This window comes from Macaca mulatta, chromosome 2 (genome assembly GCF_049350105.2).
Source record: "Macaca mulatta isolate MMU2019108-1 chromosome 2, T2T-MMU8v2.0, whole genome shotgun sequence".
In the NCBI taxonomy this organism is placed as follows: domain Eukaryota; kingdom Metazoa; phylum Chordata; class Mammalia; order Primates; family Cercopithecidae; genus Macaca; species Macaca mulatta.
In genome coordinates, this window is record NC_133407.1 from 20,049,042 (window position 1) to 20,067,555 (window position 18,514).

At 34.5% G+C, this 18,514-nt stretch overlaps 1 protein-coding gene across 1 annotated transcript in view; it reads right to left on the reverse strand.

Annotated features, from left to right (window-relative positions):
* Positions 1-1,748: 1,748 nt before the first annotated feature.
* ZCWPW2 (zinc finger CW-type and PWWP domain containing 2) overlaps positions 1,749-18,514 on the reverse strand; it is a 104,497-nt gene continuing 87,731 nt past the window's right edge. Inside the window, exons 6-9 of the mRNA XM_015132322.3 lie at positions 12,440-12,498; positions 11,292-11,359; positions 5,517-5,641; positions 1,749-2,365 (exon numbers count right to left, since the gene is read on the reverse strand). Coding sequence (XP_014987808.3) covers positions 2,204-2,365; positions 5,517-5,641; positions 11,292-11,359; positions 12,440-12,498 — 414 coding nt within the window. The 3' untranslated portion in view covers positions 1,749-2,203. The remainder of the gene's footprint in view (positions 2,366-5,516; positions 5,642-11,291; positions 11,360-12,439; positions 12,499-18,514) is intronic.

The window sequence follows — 18,514 nt, forward strand, 5'->3', positions numbered from 1 at the left end:
CTATGTATCAAACTTGCACATTCTGCACATGTATCCCAGAACTTAAAGTATAATAAATAAAAATAAATAAATACATTTCTCTCCTGACTTCTTCTTTTCCTCTGCAAATTGCAAGAAGTTCATTTCATAAAATTTAAGATTTATGGAAATTCATTATATGTCATAATAAGGAAGGGTCAACAATGAAGGAGACTAATGCTGATTAAATATTTTGGTGAACTTCCTGGTTTTTAAGTTATTTTGAGCCTGGGCCCAAATTCCAACTTGCTGCAGGAACATATCCTTAAAAATAGCATGTCTTTCTTGCAAAAGGCATTTGGCCATTTGCTGAAGTGCATCCAAAATGACAGAGAAACCAGCCACTACTCATCAAAACTAAGACTTTCCCCCACCTTTCCCTATTTAACTGAATGTCTATTAAGAAAGCAAAGTTATTTAAAGCCATTTCTAAAACTCAACAGTGAGCTGTACCTTAAAAGATAGACAGAAGAGCATAATGTTGCTTGTGATGGTTTCCAAAGATTAATTTTATAAATGAGAAAGAAGGAACTCTGATATTGAGGGGTAGTAGATTAAATAATATAAGAGAAAGAAAAGTCATCATTTCAAATGTATAGTTACATTTTATCTCAGTAATGATTAATTGCAATATACTTAAACACATACTTGGTTCTCTTTGCAAAGAGTAAAACGGAAGATCAAATTGATTTACAAACCACTTTCACAAAAAGAATCTCATTTATTCCTCACAACAATGCTTGGTTTACATAGTTCCATCCCCATTTTACACATGAGGAAACTAGATTATCATTCCACCACCCAGCTAGTTAAAAGCTTCATCAAGACGTTATAGATGGTAATCAATGGCGTGGGATCTGGAACCTGACAGAAATGTACTCAACTTCTGAGAGTTCTATTTACTGGTTATATGACTTAAGACAAGTTAGTAGGTAAAATAAGAACCCAGACAGGCTTTACAACTCAACATCCTATGACACAATATCAGAATGCTAAGGAATACATGAGGAAAACAAGGAGGACAGAAATACATACACACTTTACTTTGACAAATAAGATATTTCACTGTTATGGGTCTATCTCTACTCTCCAGTCTATGTGATTATTACAGAATCTAAAAATACTTAAAAGAAGCAACCCACTCAATGAGTCCTTAGTGATATGTTGGTTGTTTGGTGTCTTATTTGTTTTTAATATCTATACATGTGCTGCCTCCTTGATAAAGCAGTATGAGGCAACTCACAATAAAATTCACCACTGTGGTGATGCTCTCGTGCACTTCTCTCCTCAAGCTTTGGTTTTTATGTGCTTGGAATGCCCTTTTCCTCACCCCGTACTGCCAGAGAGAGCTAGAGCAGGAACTAAAGATAGGTGTGAATGCCCACACATTTCAGTGTACGTAAAGCAAGATCTAGAATGATATCTACTAAAACTGTTCATGAGAATTCCTGAAAAATGATGTAGTTTTTACTTTCTATATTGTTAGATTTCTTATAATGAATATGTTTAACTTCTCTGTATACACGTTAAATCACATTTTTCCACCTTTCTGATGATACCTTCAAAGACACTGATTCAGCAGGGAAGGGTCCAGGATTTTGATCTTCCAAAATTCCCAGAGACTCTATTAAGCAGTCAGTTTTTGGGTACCATGGTTGAAATAATTGTTTCTAGTATAAGTAGCAAGTGAAATTTTGTTTTACAAGAAAAATTTCAACTCTATTAAACAATTATTTAAAAAATTATTTCCTTTTATTTTGTAATAGTTTGATTCCACCACAAATATACATTCTCTAAGTCTATTAGATTTGAATTACCTCTGAGATTTATAATAGCTTGGCCAGCCATTTTAAGTTATCCATTTTTGAATAAACGGCCTAAACAATCATTGTAAAGCATATGTTTGTGAGGCAATTTCACAAATCATTTAAAAATTAAGGCAAACAAGAAATATATAAATACAACTATCAGGGTTTTTTAATTCTAAATTTTTAACACTAACTTAAATACCATTTGACTGGCTCTAAAAATCATGGCCATTCTCAAAATATGAAGTAGAAAGTTATTGCAAATATAAACTTTGGTATAATTTATACCTATTTCACCAAACATTTTTAAGGTTTTAACTTCAGATAAATATAAAGATGCCAATATTTTTATAATTAACTTAAAAATGTATAGTATTCTAAAACTCAGACATCAAAGCATCTATTTCTTTAAATTTATTAGTTATATCCTCAATACATTCTCCAGCTTTTAATTTTATCCCATCAATTACAAGATAGTCCTCTTCACAGTGGTTTTCAAACAGATTGCCTGCAGGAGCTTCTGGGCTGCATTTAGATAACTGCAAAACAACCATATAATTAATCGGAACTACGTCAAATTTACCTGATTACTGGAACAAAACATAAAGTAGTCAGTAATTCCGCAAGCCACATTAGCTAAACAAACTTTTCTGTTATTCTAGTGTTCAAATAATAGTCACTATATATAGTACAATGTAGGGTGAATGTGTTTATATAAGAAAAAGTCATTATTTAGGTCTGTGTCTATTCCCCAGCCTTATATATTTTTAGTTTTAATTTTATGCTTTGGAAAAAAGTGGTAATTCTGATTCTATGTGAGTTTTCTACATTGTTTTAGTTTTTACATTATTGTTATAGGGAATACAACTTAAAATGTAACTGTTTTAGTCACATTTTCTGTGGTCATGTTGTCAAAAGGTCATCTGCATTTCTTAAAAATAGTGATAATTTGCTCTTGCTTAGTGGGAAAGGACACTAGTAAAAACAATGCATATGTGGATTTATTTGCTTTATAACTTCAGAGCTTATTAAAGGTAGAGTTCACTTCCCATGTAATTCAAGGGAAAAAATGTATATGTAGTTCATATAAATATTTTCACATATCAAAAATGTACACTTTTATACCAATAATTTTTCAGTAAACTCTATTTTATTTGTATATGGATTATTCAATTTGTGAATTATTCAGGTGGATTTATAAAAATCTAAAATTTATTTCCTCCGATTGCTTGCCAAGTCAGGGCATGTCACCCAATGTTAATATTAGCTTAAGAAGAACATAATTAGGAAGGTGACTCTATGTAGGAAAATAATTTCATAAAACATTTCAATGACAAATAGAAATGAGTTTTGATTATCTATGTGTATAAGCTTTTTTCCATGTTGTTATTCTCATCTATTGATGTAAATGCCTGAGATAATCCACTTGAAACCTCATAGGTGAAATGAATGATGAAAACATCATCAAGTTCACAACTTTGAAAACAGCTTATACAATGTCTGCTCAGAGAGTCAACGTGCTCAGGACTTTAAAATTCTTAGGGGTCTCTTCTTGGAGTATTTACCTTATAAGAGGCCACCTTCTCCTAAAAACAACATATCTCCAGCTTTAAGTGGAGTTGCTTTTGGGAGACAAATTAATTATTTCTAATAACAGTAAATAAATTCCAACATGTGATTATTTATTTACTTTTAAACTGAAATTTCTCCAGCTTTGCTAGTTGGTTTCACCGTTATTCTCCTCATTTAAAAGTGAACAAGAACCTAAATATCCTGAATCTGGCATGAATGCCAGACTTACAAAGCTCAGTATGCACAGTGCTTATGTTTCAGTAACCAGGAGGCACTCACCTGCCCACTAGCCAGTTAAAATAGCTAATTTTTACACTTCTGAAATGCTGTTTGAAAGAATAAAATAATACAAGAATCTAAAACAAAAGCAAGCTCCTGCCTGGTGATGGGTTAAAACTATGTATTTTACCTTAAGAAATAAAAATCAGAAGTATTTCTCTGTTCTATCAAGGTACTACTTATAATGGCAAAACAGAAGTCAATTCTGTGCCTGTAAAAGCTCCAGGACATCGCTCTAAAGATCAACCTGGCTGTATTTTTGAAAAGAAACTGCTAACACTGAAAAACACTACACAAAACCATATGGTATTCAAATAAAACACACATTTGCTGAAAAAGAATAATTTGTATATTAATTATACGTATGTAGGATGTATGATACCAATCTACAGGTCTTATTCTGCAAAAGACCCATATATAGTAAACAAGTCTTTTTTTTTTAGAAAGGAATCCAACTGGAAAAGTAGCATTTACAACCCATGCACATTCAGGTAAAAATTGATATTGCTGATGCTGATTAAGAAAGTTATGTTTTTCAACTCAGTAGGAGTTTTTAATGTTAATATTACTTTCCTTTAGCACATTCATCTCCATAGTAGTACATTCTGTATATTTTATTAATTTCTAACTCAATAAAGGACATGTTTACGAATAATCTTTATTTTTGTTGACATTCTGAATGAAATCATACGACTGGGCAGTCTGCTTAACGGTGTAAACCCCTTTGTCCATTTATAAATCCATCTTTTTCTACATCTTGGAACAGACAGACTTGGAGATAGGCAGTTGTTCAAAGTGTGAATGTGGGAAAAGAGAGATGAAGTAAGAAAATCTAAGCACTTATTCCCTCTAGCAACTGCCATTGCCAATTCTCATCTGTAGTAATAGCCAAACCTGGGGTGTTTGTTCCTATGGAAAGCACTTTTCCTGGTTTATCATATTTTATCCTCAAAACAATCCTCTGAGGTAAGTGATAAGCCACTTTTTCAAATCACATAAGTCCTTATTGGCAGGACCAGGACTGGGACACAGGATTATATTTCAGAGTCAGTGTCAATATGCTCTCTCGACTCCAGGCACACTGCATATCTAAATAAATGAATGAATAAAGCCTTAGGGTTACAGAACTCCTCACTGCCATTTTTTTCCTAGTTAGGGAACAGCTGCACTGGCACATGAAAGTGTCTACCCTATGACTTCTTTTTCTCATACCTACCACATCACTGCTCTGTACTAATGGCAGAGCCTTGTATCACAAACTCTCATTTTATTTGCAGAGACATTGAATAAAGTAAGCATATTTGGCCTTTCTGAGTTCAACATAGAAAGCCAAATGAAAGAAATAAAAAAAGGATGAGTCTAGATATAAATAGTAAAACTTATTCCAGTGAAAAATTCTACCTCCAGTATGTTAATGATAAGGTTTGTCCCTGTAGAGATTATCTCGGTGCATAGCCCAGACAGGGCAGATTTTCCAGTGAGCTCTTGTTATCTTGGCCCCCTCTCCTGACTGTAAAGATTGGTAGCAAGGGGGAATTCTCTCTGGAGTGGCCTACTTCAGCTACAGTGAGCATCATCCGTCTTTCTTCGCTCCAATCCCAAAGACTTAAAATTAAAAGAACTCCTCTGCTTAAACACAGATTTTTTTTTTCAAATACTGATAGATGTGTTTTGATTTCTTAACAGGCTACTAGTTTATTATTTACCTCATGATAACCAAGGACTCAAATTTCAGACATAAAAATAGTTTTTTATATATTTAAAATGTACAATGAGGAAAAATTCTGTTTAAATAATTTGAAGTTGTTATTTATGTCTGAAAATAATTATCAATATTACCTTTTCTCCCGTATTTATTTCCTCTCCATATCCTTCTTCAGACTCATCAGGTGTGACTGTGGGTTGCAGTGCTTGCTGTAGCATTTGCTCCAACTCTTTTAGTAAAACTTCCGTCTCAGATACAACTAAAAAAACCATGATTAATACAGTAAAAAATGCTACATCTCACTTAATTCAATCTAATTCATAATCTTAACTACTCAGAAAGAAGAAATCTTTTAAATGCTACAAGGTAAAATATAAATGTTTCATATAATTTTCTTACATGACTTCTTCCTGATACAAAATTATTATGAATATCAACGTGAATCTTTTACAATTCTTCCTCAAAAAATGTAGGTAATAGTCTTGCTATGTATAAACCATAAAGTAGAAGTGAAATATCAAAAGCTTATTAGAACTTTTTAAAATTAGGGGCTAAAGGCACCAAACTAAATTATATTATTTATAGAAACAGCGTCAGCAAATTTTTTTCTAAAGGGACAGAGAGCCAATATTTCAGGCTTTGGGAGCCAGATGGTCTGTGACAACAACTCAATTCTGTTATTGTAGCACAAACCATTGACATGTACATAAACAAATGAGAGTGGCTATGTTCCAATAAAACTTTATTTACAAAAACAGGCAGCAGCTGGTGACCACAGTTTGCCAATCTCTACTACAGATTATTAAACTACTGTTAAAAGGAAAAGTTTTGTAATTAAGTGGCTAGGCTGAACACAAGCTAGTGCCTTCCTAATCCAAATGGCAACACATCTTAATTGCTTAATCTATTTTTTTTTAATACTGCATTTATAAAAGTCTTTTTGTATTATAAAAGTCACCGTGACATGCTCATGCCTATAATCCCAGCACTTTGGGAGGCCGAGGTAGGTGGATCACGAGGTCAGGAGATCGAGACCATCCTGGCTAACATGGTGAAACCCCATCTGTAGTAAAAACACAAGAAAATTAGCCAGGTGTGGTGGCGGGTGCCTGTGGTCCCAGCTACAAGGGAGGCTGAGGCAGGAGAATGGCGTGAACCCAGGAGGCGGAGGCGGAGCTTGCAGTGAGCCGAGATTGCGCCACTGCACTCCAGCCTGGGTAACAGAGCAAGACTCCGTCTCAAAAAAAAAAAAAAAAAAAAAAAAAAAAAGGAGAAAAAAAAAATCTGGTAATTCATTGACCTTGCTGAGATAAAACAATATCCCCACCAAAGAAATAAAAGCCTACTATAACTGTAGACTTAACTATTGATTAAAAATATGCATTTGCATTTTTGACTTAAATAAAACAAACATTTTCATCTTATAGAAGGCCTAGTGAAGCCTTTGCTTCAAAGAAGGGAGGCCACATGCCTGTTGTCTTGCACCAGAGGCAGATGGAGCATCTGAGAAGCTCTTCCAAAGACAACGTAATTCAGAGAGAAAGGCCGTGAGTACACATCCCTTCATCTTCCACTAGTTAGTAAAATCTAACATACCACCTTCTATTATCTGCAGTTCATGGGCAAGTCAGCAAAAATCCCACCTAGTAGAGCAGCTGAAAGGTCATGGAACATGAAAATACCCAAGGAGGACATAAGTAGGAAAATTTAAAATTCTGCTAAAGTACTTACTAAATAATGTTAAATAAAATCATAGCAGGTTATGAAATAGGTTTTCATTTCTTGGTTCTTGTCATTACAGTACTGGAAAAGCTACTTTTAGTTTATATTTTTCACAACACAGGTTTGTCTTGAAAATAATTTTTCTGTCAATATTTACTGCTTTCCCCAAGCACTTTCATATTCAATCAACAAATATTTACTGTTTACCTACTAAGGGGCAGGAACACAAGAAAACAGGCATAGGCTAATAAGCCTTCCTAGCTATCACCTCCTCCTAGTCAATTTTAGGTTTTCTCTATGGAAAACCTCTTTCAAAATAGTTTGAAACAAGCTTTTTGATAAGCAACTCCACATCTTATAAAAAGTTCTCATGTTTAAAAACAAACAAGCAAAACCTGTAATTAACATGTTAGTTGCATCCACATAGATCTATGTTCTAGGGTTACTGCTAAGGCCTAAGAACACAGAATACAGAATGCTAGATTCTAAAACAGTGGCATTCAAAATTGTGTGGGCATAATAATCACCTGGAGAGTTTATTTAAAAATATAACAATGCCATGTCTATCAAATCAGGATTTTCTAGAGGAATGTACGTTTTTTATTGAAGCACTTTTGTTAATAAAACTAACACCCTCTTTAAGATAGATTTCTTATTTAGTAACCTGACTATATAATGACTAGTATAATAGTCATTATGCTATATAATAGACTATATAATAGACTATATACCTGACTAGTACATGACTAAGAGAAAATTTAATTCAAGGAAATAGAAACCTAAAGAAAATTTAAAAGCTCTGGTATGTAAATCAATAACAAAAATGATTCATTAATATTTTTCATATATATGTGTATATATACACACACGTATATATGTGTAAAAATGTATACATATGTATACATGTGTATATGTGTATATATACACACACACACACACACGACCTTTTTTTTTCCTTCAAAGGACTACAACTACATTCTGTGGAATTAAATAGATGACTGCTCATGGTTATTTTCACACCAATTCCCCAGTTCCACTCACAAATGTTAAGTTTTCCTACTTTACATTCTGAGTCTACGGAAATTGACAATGACATTTAATACACTGTTGAGATGATAGATTTGAAGCTATACTGTAAAAGAAAAAACGGCAAACAAACACCTTTATATTTCTAATGTTAGGCTAAAATACAATCAATTTATGATAATAAATATCATTGCCAAATGGCATTGTAGGCTCTTTTCAAGTGATCTGAAGAAATACGTACACTGCCTTTTGATCAAAATTAGACAAAGTAATGGATGACTTCACGAGTCAACTAGGGTTTACAACACCAACCTGACTGCTGTCAGTTTCTGCTTCCAGAGTAGTGGGAGGTGTGCTTTTCTAAATAAGTATTCCTATATTGTAAATGAACTTAAAAAATAATTCTCAAAAAATAGCAGTTATTGTAATCTACAAACTATGTTATCAAAATTGGTCAATGATATCCTCCAAAGATACGGACAAAATGAATGCCTTTGCTGATTGCATGACCAATCATCTTCTATCAACACTGATTATCTTGTAGTTTCTCTGACTTGTTTCAATTTATTGTTGAGAGTGAAGTGGTAGCATTACGGCTACTCTATCACTCAGAGAAAGTTAAAAAGAAAAAAAAAGAAATGAAAGAAAAAATACGTATCTGTAATAGCAAAGTCCATATCTAGCTTTTTTTTTGGAGATGGAATGTCACTCTGTCACCCAGGCTGGAGTGCAGTGGCATGACCTCAGCTCACCGCAACCTCCGCCCCCCAGTTTCAAGCCATTCTCCTGGGTCAGCCTCCTGAGTAGCTGGGACTACAGGCACACGCCAGCATGCCTGGCTAGATTTTGTATTTTTAGTAGAGACAGGGTTTCACCATGTTGGCTAGGCTTGTCTTGAACTCCTGACCTCAGGTGATCTACCTGTCTCGGCCTCCCAAAGTGCTGGGATTATAGGCGTGAGCCACCACGTCTAGCCCCATATCTAGCTTTTAAAAATTAATATGTAGAAAAATAAATCAGTGTTGTTTTTCCATTCCTGATAAGAAATAATTCACAGTTTGTCTCAATAACTCAGTCACTATTTTAGAAACTTTCAAATATATGTTTATGGAGTTTTCTTTCACCTAGACTTATCTATTAAATGTTTAAGAAGCTGTTTCCTCCTAATAGAGTTCGGATATGTGTCTCTGCCCAAATCTCATGTTGAATTGTAATCTACAGTGTTGGAAGTGGGGCCTGGTAGGAGGTAAGTGGATCATGGGAGCAGATTTCTCACGAATGATTGAGTACTATCCCCTTGGTACTGTCCTTGTGATAGTGAGTGAGTTCTCATGAGATCCGGTCATTTAAAAGTGTGTGGCAACTCTCCCCTCTTTTGTTCCTGCTTTTGCCATATGACATGCCTGCTCCCCCTTTACCTTCTGCCATGATTTTAAGCCTTCTGGGAAGGCTCCCAGGAGCCAAGCACCATGCTTCCTAGAAAGCCTGCAGAACTGTGAGCCAATTAAACCTCTTTTCTTATAAATTACCCAGTCTTTGGTATTTCTTTATAGCAATGCAAGAAAAGACTAACACATTCTCTTATATAGTAGCTACTGGTTGGGTTACCCCAAAGCTGGCACTGAAAAAAAAAATCCTAAATAAATTTGCAGGGCTATGTCAATGTTGAAATTCGGAAGGTATTTTAATAAAAGAGAAGAGTGATGAGGAGGAAAAAGTACTTGGTTTTGTTTTCTAAAAGAAAAGTGTTAGAATCTAAAAGTTTTCCTATTTTACATTCTGGGTCTAAAAAAACAAGTTATTTTTTAAAAAATAACTACTTCATCCTTTCTGTAACCCAGGGTGGAGTGCAGTGGCGTAATCATAGATCACTGTAAGCTCAAACTCCTGGGCTCAGGTCATCCTCCCACCTCAACTTTCCCAGTAGTTGGGACTACAGGCATGTGCCACCATGCCCAGTTAATTTATTTTATTTTCTTAATTTTAGTAGAGATGAGGTCTCACTGTGTTGTCCAGGCTGGTCTTTAACTCTTGGGCTCAAGGGATCCTCCCACCTCAGCCTGCCAAGGTGCTAGGATTACAGGCATGAGCCACTGCACCTGGCTTTCCTTTCTTTTAATAACACTACAACGACTGACTTATTTAGCCAATTGAAATGCAATGCCATAGCATCCCCTGGGAGTGACTTCAAGGAAAAGGGAATATATCACTGATAACTCCTCAGGGTTTAATGGGCTTTGAACATGACTGCCAAAGTTCCACATTGCAAATAAGCATTTTACTGCTTTTCAAGACTAAAGAAAATGTAGAAGGAGGAAATTCCCTTTGAAAACCAAAACTTTCTCCCTGCATTCCACATTCACTCTACTGTGTTCTAACCGAGGACAATTTAGTTGGAAGCCCCAGGCTCCTGCTTTTCTTTCTTCTCTCCCTTTGGCACTCCTAGGATCCCAGTAAGTTTGGAATGAAGAAGTCTGGATTGAAATGTATAGTTGTTGGTATTTCTTCTCACAGCTGCTGCTTTATTTATTTATTTATTTATTTATTTATTTATTTATTGAGAGGGAATCTCGCTCTGTCACTCTGTCGCCCAGGCTGGAATACAGTGGCGCGATCTCGTCTCACTGCAACCTCTGCCTCCCAGGCTCAAGTGATTTTCCTGCCTCAGCCTCCAGGGTAGCTGGGACTACAGGTGCATGCCACCATGGCCAGCTAATTTTTGTAGTTTTAGTTGAGATGGGTTTCACCATGTTGACCAGGCTGGTCTTGAACTCCTGACCTCAAGTGATCTGCCCGCTTCAGCCTCCCAAAGTGCTAGGATTACAGGCATGAGCCACTGTGCCTGGCCTGGTGTGTTATTTTAAAAAATTAAATACATGACTAAGAGAAAATTTAATTCAAGGAAATAGAAACCTAAAGAAAATTTAAAAGCTCTGGTATGTAAATCAATAACAAAAATGATTCATTAATATTTTTCATATATGTGTGTATATATACACACACGTATATATGCGTAAAAATGTATACATATGTATACATGTGTATATGTGTATATATACACACACACACGAGAGCTTTTTTTTCCTTCAAAGGACAACAGCTACATTCTGTGGAATTAAATAGAGGTTAAAGAACTAAAAGCAGGACAGGCTTTCACATACCCATGTTTTCCTTTGATAAGGCATCATCAGAACAAACATTTTCAAAAGCGCATTTTAAAATTGCTTTCCTAGAAAAAGAATTAGACAGATTTAGTTTCAAAAGATCAATCATGTATATTTAAATGGCCATTTATGTCTATTCATTGGTAACTGTAGATTATAAATACATATATTTTCTTAAGGTAATTCTCTTGGTTGTTTTATGTAGTAAGAAATTATGCTGCAGTGAAAAACAAAGAAGACTAATATTGATTTGAGTTCTCACTAGGTGCAAAGCATTAACAATTTACCAAGCACCTTACACTGGCTTTTTCATAATCCTCCTCCAAAACAACTACTAATTGTTACTGTCATTATATAAAGAAACTGAAAATTTGAGATATCAGAGAAAAATGAGAAGTTTGACAACTTAGGTAAATGGTGGAACATGGCAGAACTAAACTCGGTCAGACTGCAAAATCCATACTGTTTCCATGACTCTATGTTGCTGACACAGAGTCAGAAAAAAATTTGCTCAAATGTACTTTCTCTAACCATAAGATCTTGAGAAAGTCACTAACTTCTCCAAGCCAGGAATTCTTCATTTTTTAAAATGGAGATTATAATATACTTCCTAACTATTTGATAGGGCTAGTGTGAAGTGTAATGAAATAAGGCAGTGAAAGTCCATTTTTAAACTTTAGTTATTCATCTTCTGAAAAAGCACAAGGAAGAAGAAAAGGGCTACCTATTAGTGTCAGTCCTTGTTTTTGAGTAGGACCCCTCCTAACACAGCACTGATTACCATTCTTTAAAAAATGACTGGTTCAATGACAAACACTAAAACTTGTCATCTGTGGCTTATTAGTTCATTATGAAAACCTGTTTCTGGTTTAAATTACCTATTTTTAAACTAAAAACCTAATTCTCTTCTGATTGCTCATAAGATATTAATCTCTAAGTCCCATTTCAAAATATTTCATAAATATAAACCTTTTTCCCTACTTCTAAGACTACTACTTATAATTCTATTAATTCTTTTAGAAAACTGTAAACACAGTATTTTCCAAGTGAAACAGAATCAAGGATTATGAGAAAGGTCATGCAACAACTAAATCCAATATATATTTCAATTTTATCATAATACTATTTAATTTCAAAAAGTATACCTTTTCCTTTTTCTAAGTTTGGGCTTCTTCTTTTCAATATTATTTTTAGAAATCTGCTTCTGTAAAACAAAAACAAAAATATGAGTTAGTTCATATAGGACAAAATCAGCTTAGTAAAATAATGGGCCCCATGCAGTTCAAGTAATTTGGCCAGAAGAAACACCCTGGCCGATAGCCCTAAACAACATCTTTACGTCTAGTCAACCACTGCATAGTCACTGCAATTGCATGGATCTGCTCATCTTTCAGGAGTGCTAAACTGATCTGATTTGGATGTGTACCTCCCATATTACCCGCTCCCCCTTACATAACTTCACAAACATATAAAAATACTAATAAAAACACTTTAAAGTTGTACACACATATATAACGTTTAGATAAAGAAAAAAAAATCAGATGCCAGAAGCACATGAAATGCAAAGCTATTAATATATAGGTGGAAACTGACATAGTGAAGGTCCAAAAGAAATTTGTACCAGGATAAGGGGCCAAAGGAGTTTTGAGCTGGGCTTTTCATGTCCAGGCAAAGATAAGTGACATGCTCTGAGGGTGACACTGGTTAGAGAGCTGTGCTAATAATGTTCCATAAAGCCCAGGGACTTCAAGGATTTTTTCCTGTCCATAACAATAGGAAAATCTTCATTCACGAGGACACAAAAGCAATAAGGTAGTACGCAGTCTGACATGGGGAATTAGATGGCAAAAAGCAATAATCCTAAAAGAATGAAAACACTAAGTCTATACCATTAAAGTGAGAAATCCAATTTCATGTCTCCTGAGATTTCCCAGTCGAATAATTAACACGAAGACTTATCCAGGACTTCTAAAATCACTAAGACAAAAGTAAGCAAAAGAGCCAAGAAATTAATGTAAAAATGTATACACGGTCTTTGTAATTCACAAGTATTAAGAGCATATAGATCATCTGGAGAAGAAAAAACCCATAAAATAATTATATTTGCACTGTATAGCTCAGTTGACATAAAACTCAAAAACAGGCAAAGCTAAACTGTGGCACTACAAGTCAGGATAGCAGTTACCTTGGAGGTAGGAAGTGTGACTAGAAGAGGGCATGAGAACACTTCTGGGGTTCTGGAAATGATTTGCTTCTTGATTTGGCGCTGGTTAGAAGGGAATGCTCATTTTAAAAAATTCACCTAATTTTATCTACATTTATGATTTTCATTTTGTATGTTTGTATTACAGCAATAAACCTAAATTAAAAATAAATATTTAAGTTATTAAAGGGTTAAAATGGATTAGAAACTATAATGAACAACTTTAGGTTTCTATACTATCTATAAGCCATGAAAGAATTTTTAAAAAAAGCCAAATAGCACTTCTAGAATTAAAAAAAAAAAGTCAAGTCATTGAATTTAAAATTCAATGGATGAATTAAAGAGCTGATTAGATATACTGAAGAAAGAATAACTATTCTGGAAGGTAGATTTGACGAGATCACCAAATCTATAGCAGTGAGACACAAAAATACTTTTTGGAAAAGTAGCTAAGAATCAGAGAATAGAATGATAAGGTCAAGAATATTTCTGAAAGGAATTCCATAAGAATAATATGGAAACAAAATGGAAGATCAAATATTTGAAGTGATAATGACTAAGAATATTCCAGAATTAGGCCATGTGTGGTGGTTCACACCTGTAATCCCAGCACTTTGGGAGGCCAAGGCAGGTTGATTATCAGAGGTCAGGAGTTTGAGACTAGCCTGCTCAACATGGCAAAACTCTGTCTCTACTGAAAAAAAAAAAAAAATCAGCCAGGCATGAGAATCACTTGAACCCTGAAGGCAGAGGCTGCAGTGAGTTGAGCTTGCAACACTGCACTCCAGCGAGAATCTGTCTCAAAGAAGAAAAAAAAAAGAATTTTCCAGAATTAAACATGTCAATTTGTAAAAGCCCATGGTGCCAAGCTATAAAGGTAAGACAATTAGGCTTTAATAGGCACAATATCAAAACAATACCCAGGAACATATCTTCAATTAAACAATATTCAATAAACCTGTAATTCAAAAAGGTAGCCATATGTGTGTGTTTGTTGAGACTGAGCAGTATAAAAAGGTTTAATACTATTTTCTCTGCCTTTGTGATTGTTAATTTCCATGATTATGAAAAAAATTACAATTTTTAAAATAATATTTTTCAAAAGAGTGAGAACTAAAAAGATAGAACTTTGCTGACAGAGCTACTACAGAATGTACTTTGGAGGAAGAACATTAATCTAGAAAAATCAAAAAGAAGTGAAGATAAGTAAATTAAGTGCTCAACATTATATAAATCTAAATAAACACTGACCTAAAAAAAGACAAATTGGTAATGGAGTAAAGAACAAAGAGGATTTACAAAAGTAGACAACTGAATGGAAGAGGAAAAGGGGTTAGACAAAGGTGAAAGCATCTTAAGAACCTTGAATTACTCAGAAGAAGAGTGATGGTGATCAGATTTAAATTGTTAAACCCATTAAGCATGTTCATATTTAAGGATAATCACCAAAAGAAGAGAAATACAATTTGTATTTTTTTAAAGAAAATTCATTTTTATTATGTCTAAAAATATGTACTTCAATGGATAGAAAAATTCATAGAGTTAATACTTGGATAGACAGATAATGCCTGTCTATTCAGTACATTTATTATTAGAATTTGCTGCTAACATTTTTGAAAACATTTTTGAAAAAATTTTTCAAATGAAGTACTTTCCATTTAAATTCTTGTTTACATTATGTATATTCATTTGCTATATTTTCAAGTTCCATAATTTTGTTCAAAACCCACTTTAAGATATTAGTTCCCATGAGGGAGGATCCAACAATATGACCCATATAAAGAATTGACACTTGCTCCTAGTTGGTTCACACCCAGATAGTTGAATGACTTCCTGAGTTCCCTTACTGCCATGAAATTCAATTCATCTTCCAGATTGTCATTATGTTTACTTCTTCCCCTCTTTTCTCTCCAGTGTTGATCCTTTTCATTTCAGCATTGATTATGCCCAGGGTCTTTCTTGACATCTAGGGTAGATTCTTAGCCTTGACTCTCATCTTGATAGCTGAAAAGGCTACAAGTTCCAGAGTGTAGCTACCAGGTGGTAGAGATTCAATTTGCTTCCCTTAGTGACCATGGAGTAGAGATTCTGTTCTAATTGTTTCAATCCCTGCTAATCCTCAATGGACATGCACAGTGTTTGTAAATGACTAATACAGATAAGAAATTTGTACATCATCATCTTCTCATGGAAGATCCTAGGCTTTCCTTACAGAAACTGGTGGCTTCTTTTCTTATGTCTTCAGGTTGGTTGAGGTTCCTCTTGGTTTGGTGGGGCATCTCTGATACACAGTGAAGCAGCTAGGAATGCTCTCCTGTAGGTCTAGGGTTGGCTGAGGTAGGTAGTTCTGCCCTACATGACTTGCATTTTCCTAAGACCATTGGGTAAACTTGGGTTAGTGTAGAGGGTCAAAAGAAAAGCCAAAATACACAAAGCCTCTTAAGGACTAGGTTGGAATTATCACACTGTCACTTCTACCTTATTCCATGGGCCAAAGTAGGTCACAGAGTTCAGCCAAAGGCATGCAGTGGGGCAATATACTCTTTAGAAGGAACAACTACAAAGGGTGTGGTTAAAAGAAGGTGGTCACATCTCCTGATTTCAAAAATTATGACAAAGCTACAGTAATCAACATAGTATGGTATTGGAATAAGAACAGAAGAATAGATCAATAGAATAGAATTGGGAGTCCAGAAAAAATCTCTCATGTATATGGGCAACTGATTTTTAGCAAGGTTGCCATGACAATTCAATAAGAAAAGAATAGTCTTTTCAACAAATAGTACTCAGACAACTGGATATCCACATGCAAAATGAAGTTCAACCTGTACCTCACATCATACATAAAAGTTAAAATGGACCAAAAATGTAAATGTAAGAGATAAAAGTTAAAACTCTTAGAAGAAAACACAGGGGCAAATCTTTATAATCTTGGATTAGTTAATGGTTTCTTAGATATGACACCAGAAACACAAACAACAAAAGAATAAATTGGATGTCATCAACATTTTAAAACTTCTGTAATTGTAAAGGACACAATCAAGAAAGTGAAAAAATCTATATAATGAGAAAAAAATTTTCAAATCACATATTTGATAAGAAATTGTGTCTAGAATATGTAAAGAAGTCACAACAATAAAAATACAGTAAGTCAATTAAAATATGCTCAATGAATTTGAATGGACATTTCTCCAAAAAAGACGTATAAACAGCCAATAAGCACAGAAAAAGATGCTTAATACATTAGTCATTAGAGAAATGAAAATCAAGACCACAATGACATACCACTTCAAACCTACTAGGATAGCTAATATTTTTTTAAAAAAAATAGAAAATGACAAGTGTTCACAGGGATTGAAGAAATGGAAATCTTTATTTACTGCTGGTGGGAATATAAAATGGTACAGCCACTTTGGAATATAGTTTGGTAGTTCCTCAAAATCTGAAATTTAGAGTTACCCTGTGATCTAATAATTCCAATCCTAGGTATATACCCAAGAAAAACAGAAGCATATGCCCATACAAGAATGAGCACATGATTGTTCATAATGGCATTATTTATAATAGCCAAAGAGTAGAAACAACCCAAATGTCCACCAATGGATAAAGTGTGGTATATCCATGTAATGAAATATTACTCAGCCATTAATATGATGAAGTACTGACACATGCTACAATATAGATGAAAAATGAACAGTCAGACACAAAAGGCCACAGTATTATATGATCTAAAATGTCTAAAAAAGGCAAATCTATAGAAGGAGAAAATAGATGCATGGTTACCACGGAAAAGGGGTAGATGGGAAATGGGCAGTGACTGCTAATGGGTATAAAGTTTCCTTTCAGGGTGATGAAAAAACTGTTCTAAAATTAGCTAGTGATGTTGGCTGCAAAACTTTGAATAAACTGAACTGTACATTTTTTTAAAGTGAGTTATATGATATACAAATTAAATCTCAATAAATCTGTAATTTAAAAAACAGAGTGACATGGAAAGGTTGAAAGGGACAGGGGCAGTGGCTCACAGCTATAATCCCAACACTTTGGGAGGCCAAGGCAGGCAGATCACTTGAGGGCAGGAGTTCAAGACAAACCTGGCCAACATGGTAAAACCCCATCTCTACTAAAAGTACAAAAAATAGCTGGGTGTGATGGTACACAACAGTAATACTCAGGAGGGTGAAGCTACTCAGGAGACTGAAGCAGGAGGATCGCTTGAACCCGGGAGGTGTATGTTACAGTGAGCCAATATCGCATCACTGCACTACAGCCTGGGTGATGGAGTGTGACTCTGTCTCAAAAAAAAAAAAAGATTGAAAGTGAGGAGCTGGAATATAATATATTTATAATTATTAACAAAAGTAACAAAAGAAACCTAATGTAACTATATTCATGTCAGAAAAAAGTAGACATTAAGTCAAAAAGCATAATCAGAGATAAAAAGGGTTATTACTAAATGCTAAAAAAAAATTCACTCAGAAAGTATAATTGTCTTGACCTGTCTATTATCTAAAATATTAGTGCAATAATTTTGATGTTTGTCCCCTCCAAACTTCATGTTGAAATTTGATCCTCACTGTTGGAGGTGGGGCCTAATGGGAGGTGTTTGGGTTACAGGGGCAAATCCTTCATAAATGGATCAATGCCCTCCTTTGTGGGTGAGTTCTCAGACTATTAATTCTCACTACAGTTGGTTGTTAAAAAGAGTCCTGCTGACTCCCCTTTGCCTTCTATCATGAGTGGAAGCATCCTGGGTCCCTCATCAGAAGCTGAGCAAATGCCAGCACCATTCTTCTTGTACAGCCTGTAGAACCCTGACCCAAATAAATCTTTACTTTATTAATTACTCAGTATTCCTTTATAGCAACACTAAATGAACTAAGACACGTAGCTTTAAAATATACAAAGTGAAAACACAGAATTACAAGTAGAAAATACTGAATCTACAGTTTTTTTACCTCTCTTAAAATTTCTTATACAATTTACCTCTCAAAAAATAATAAAGCAGAAAAAATAC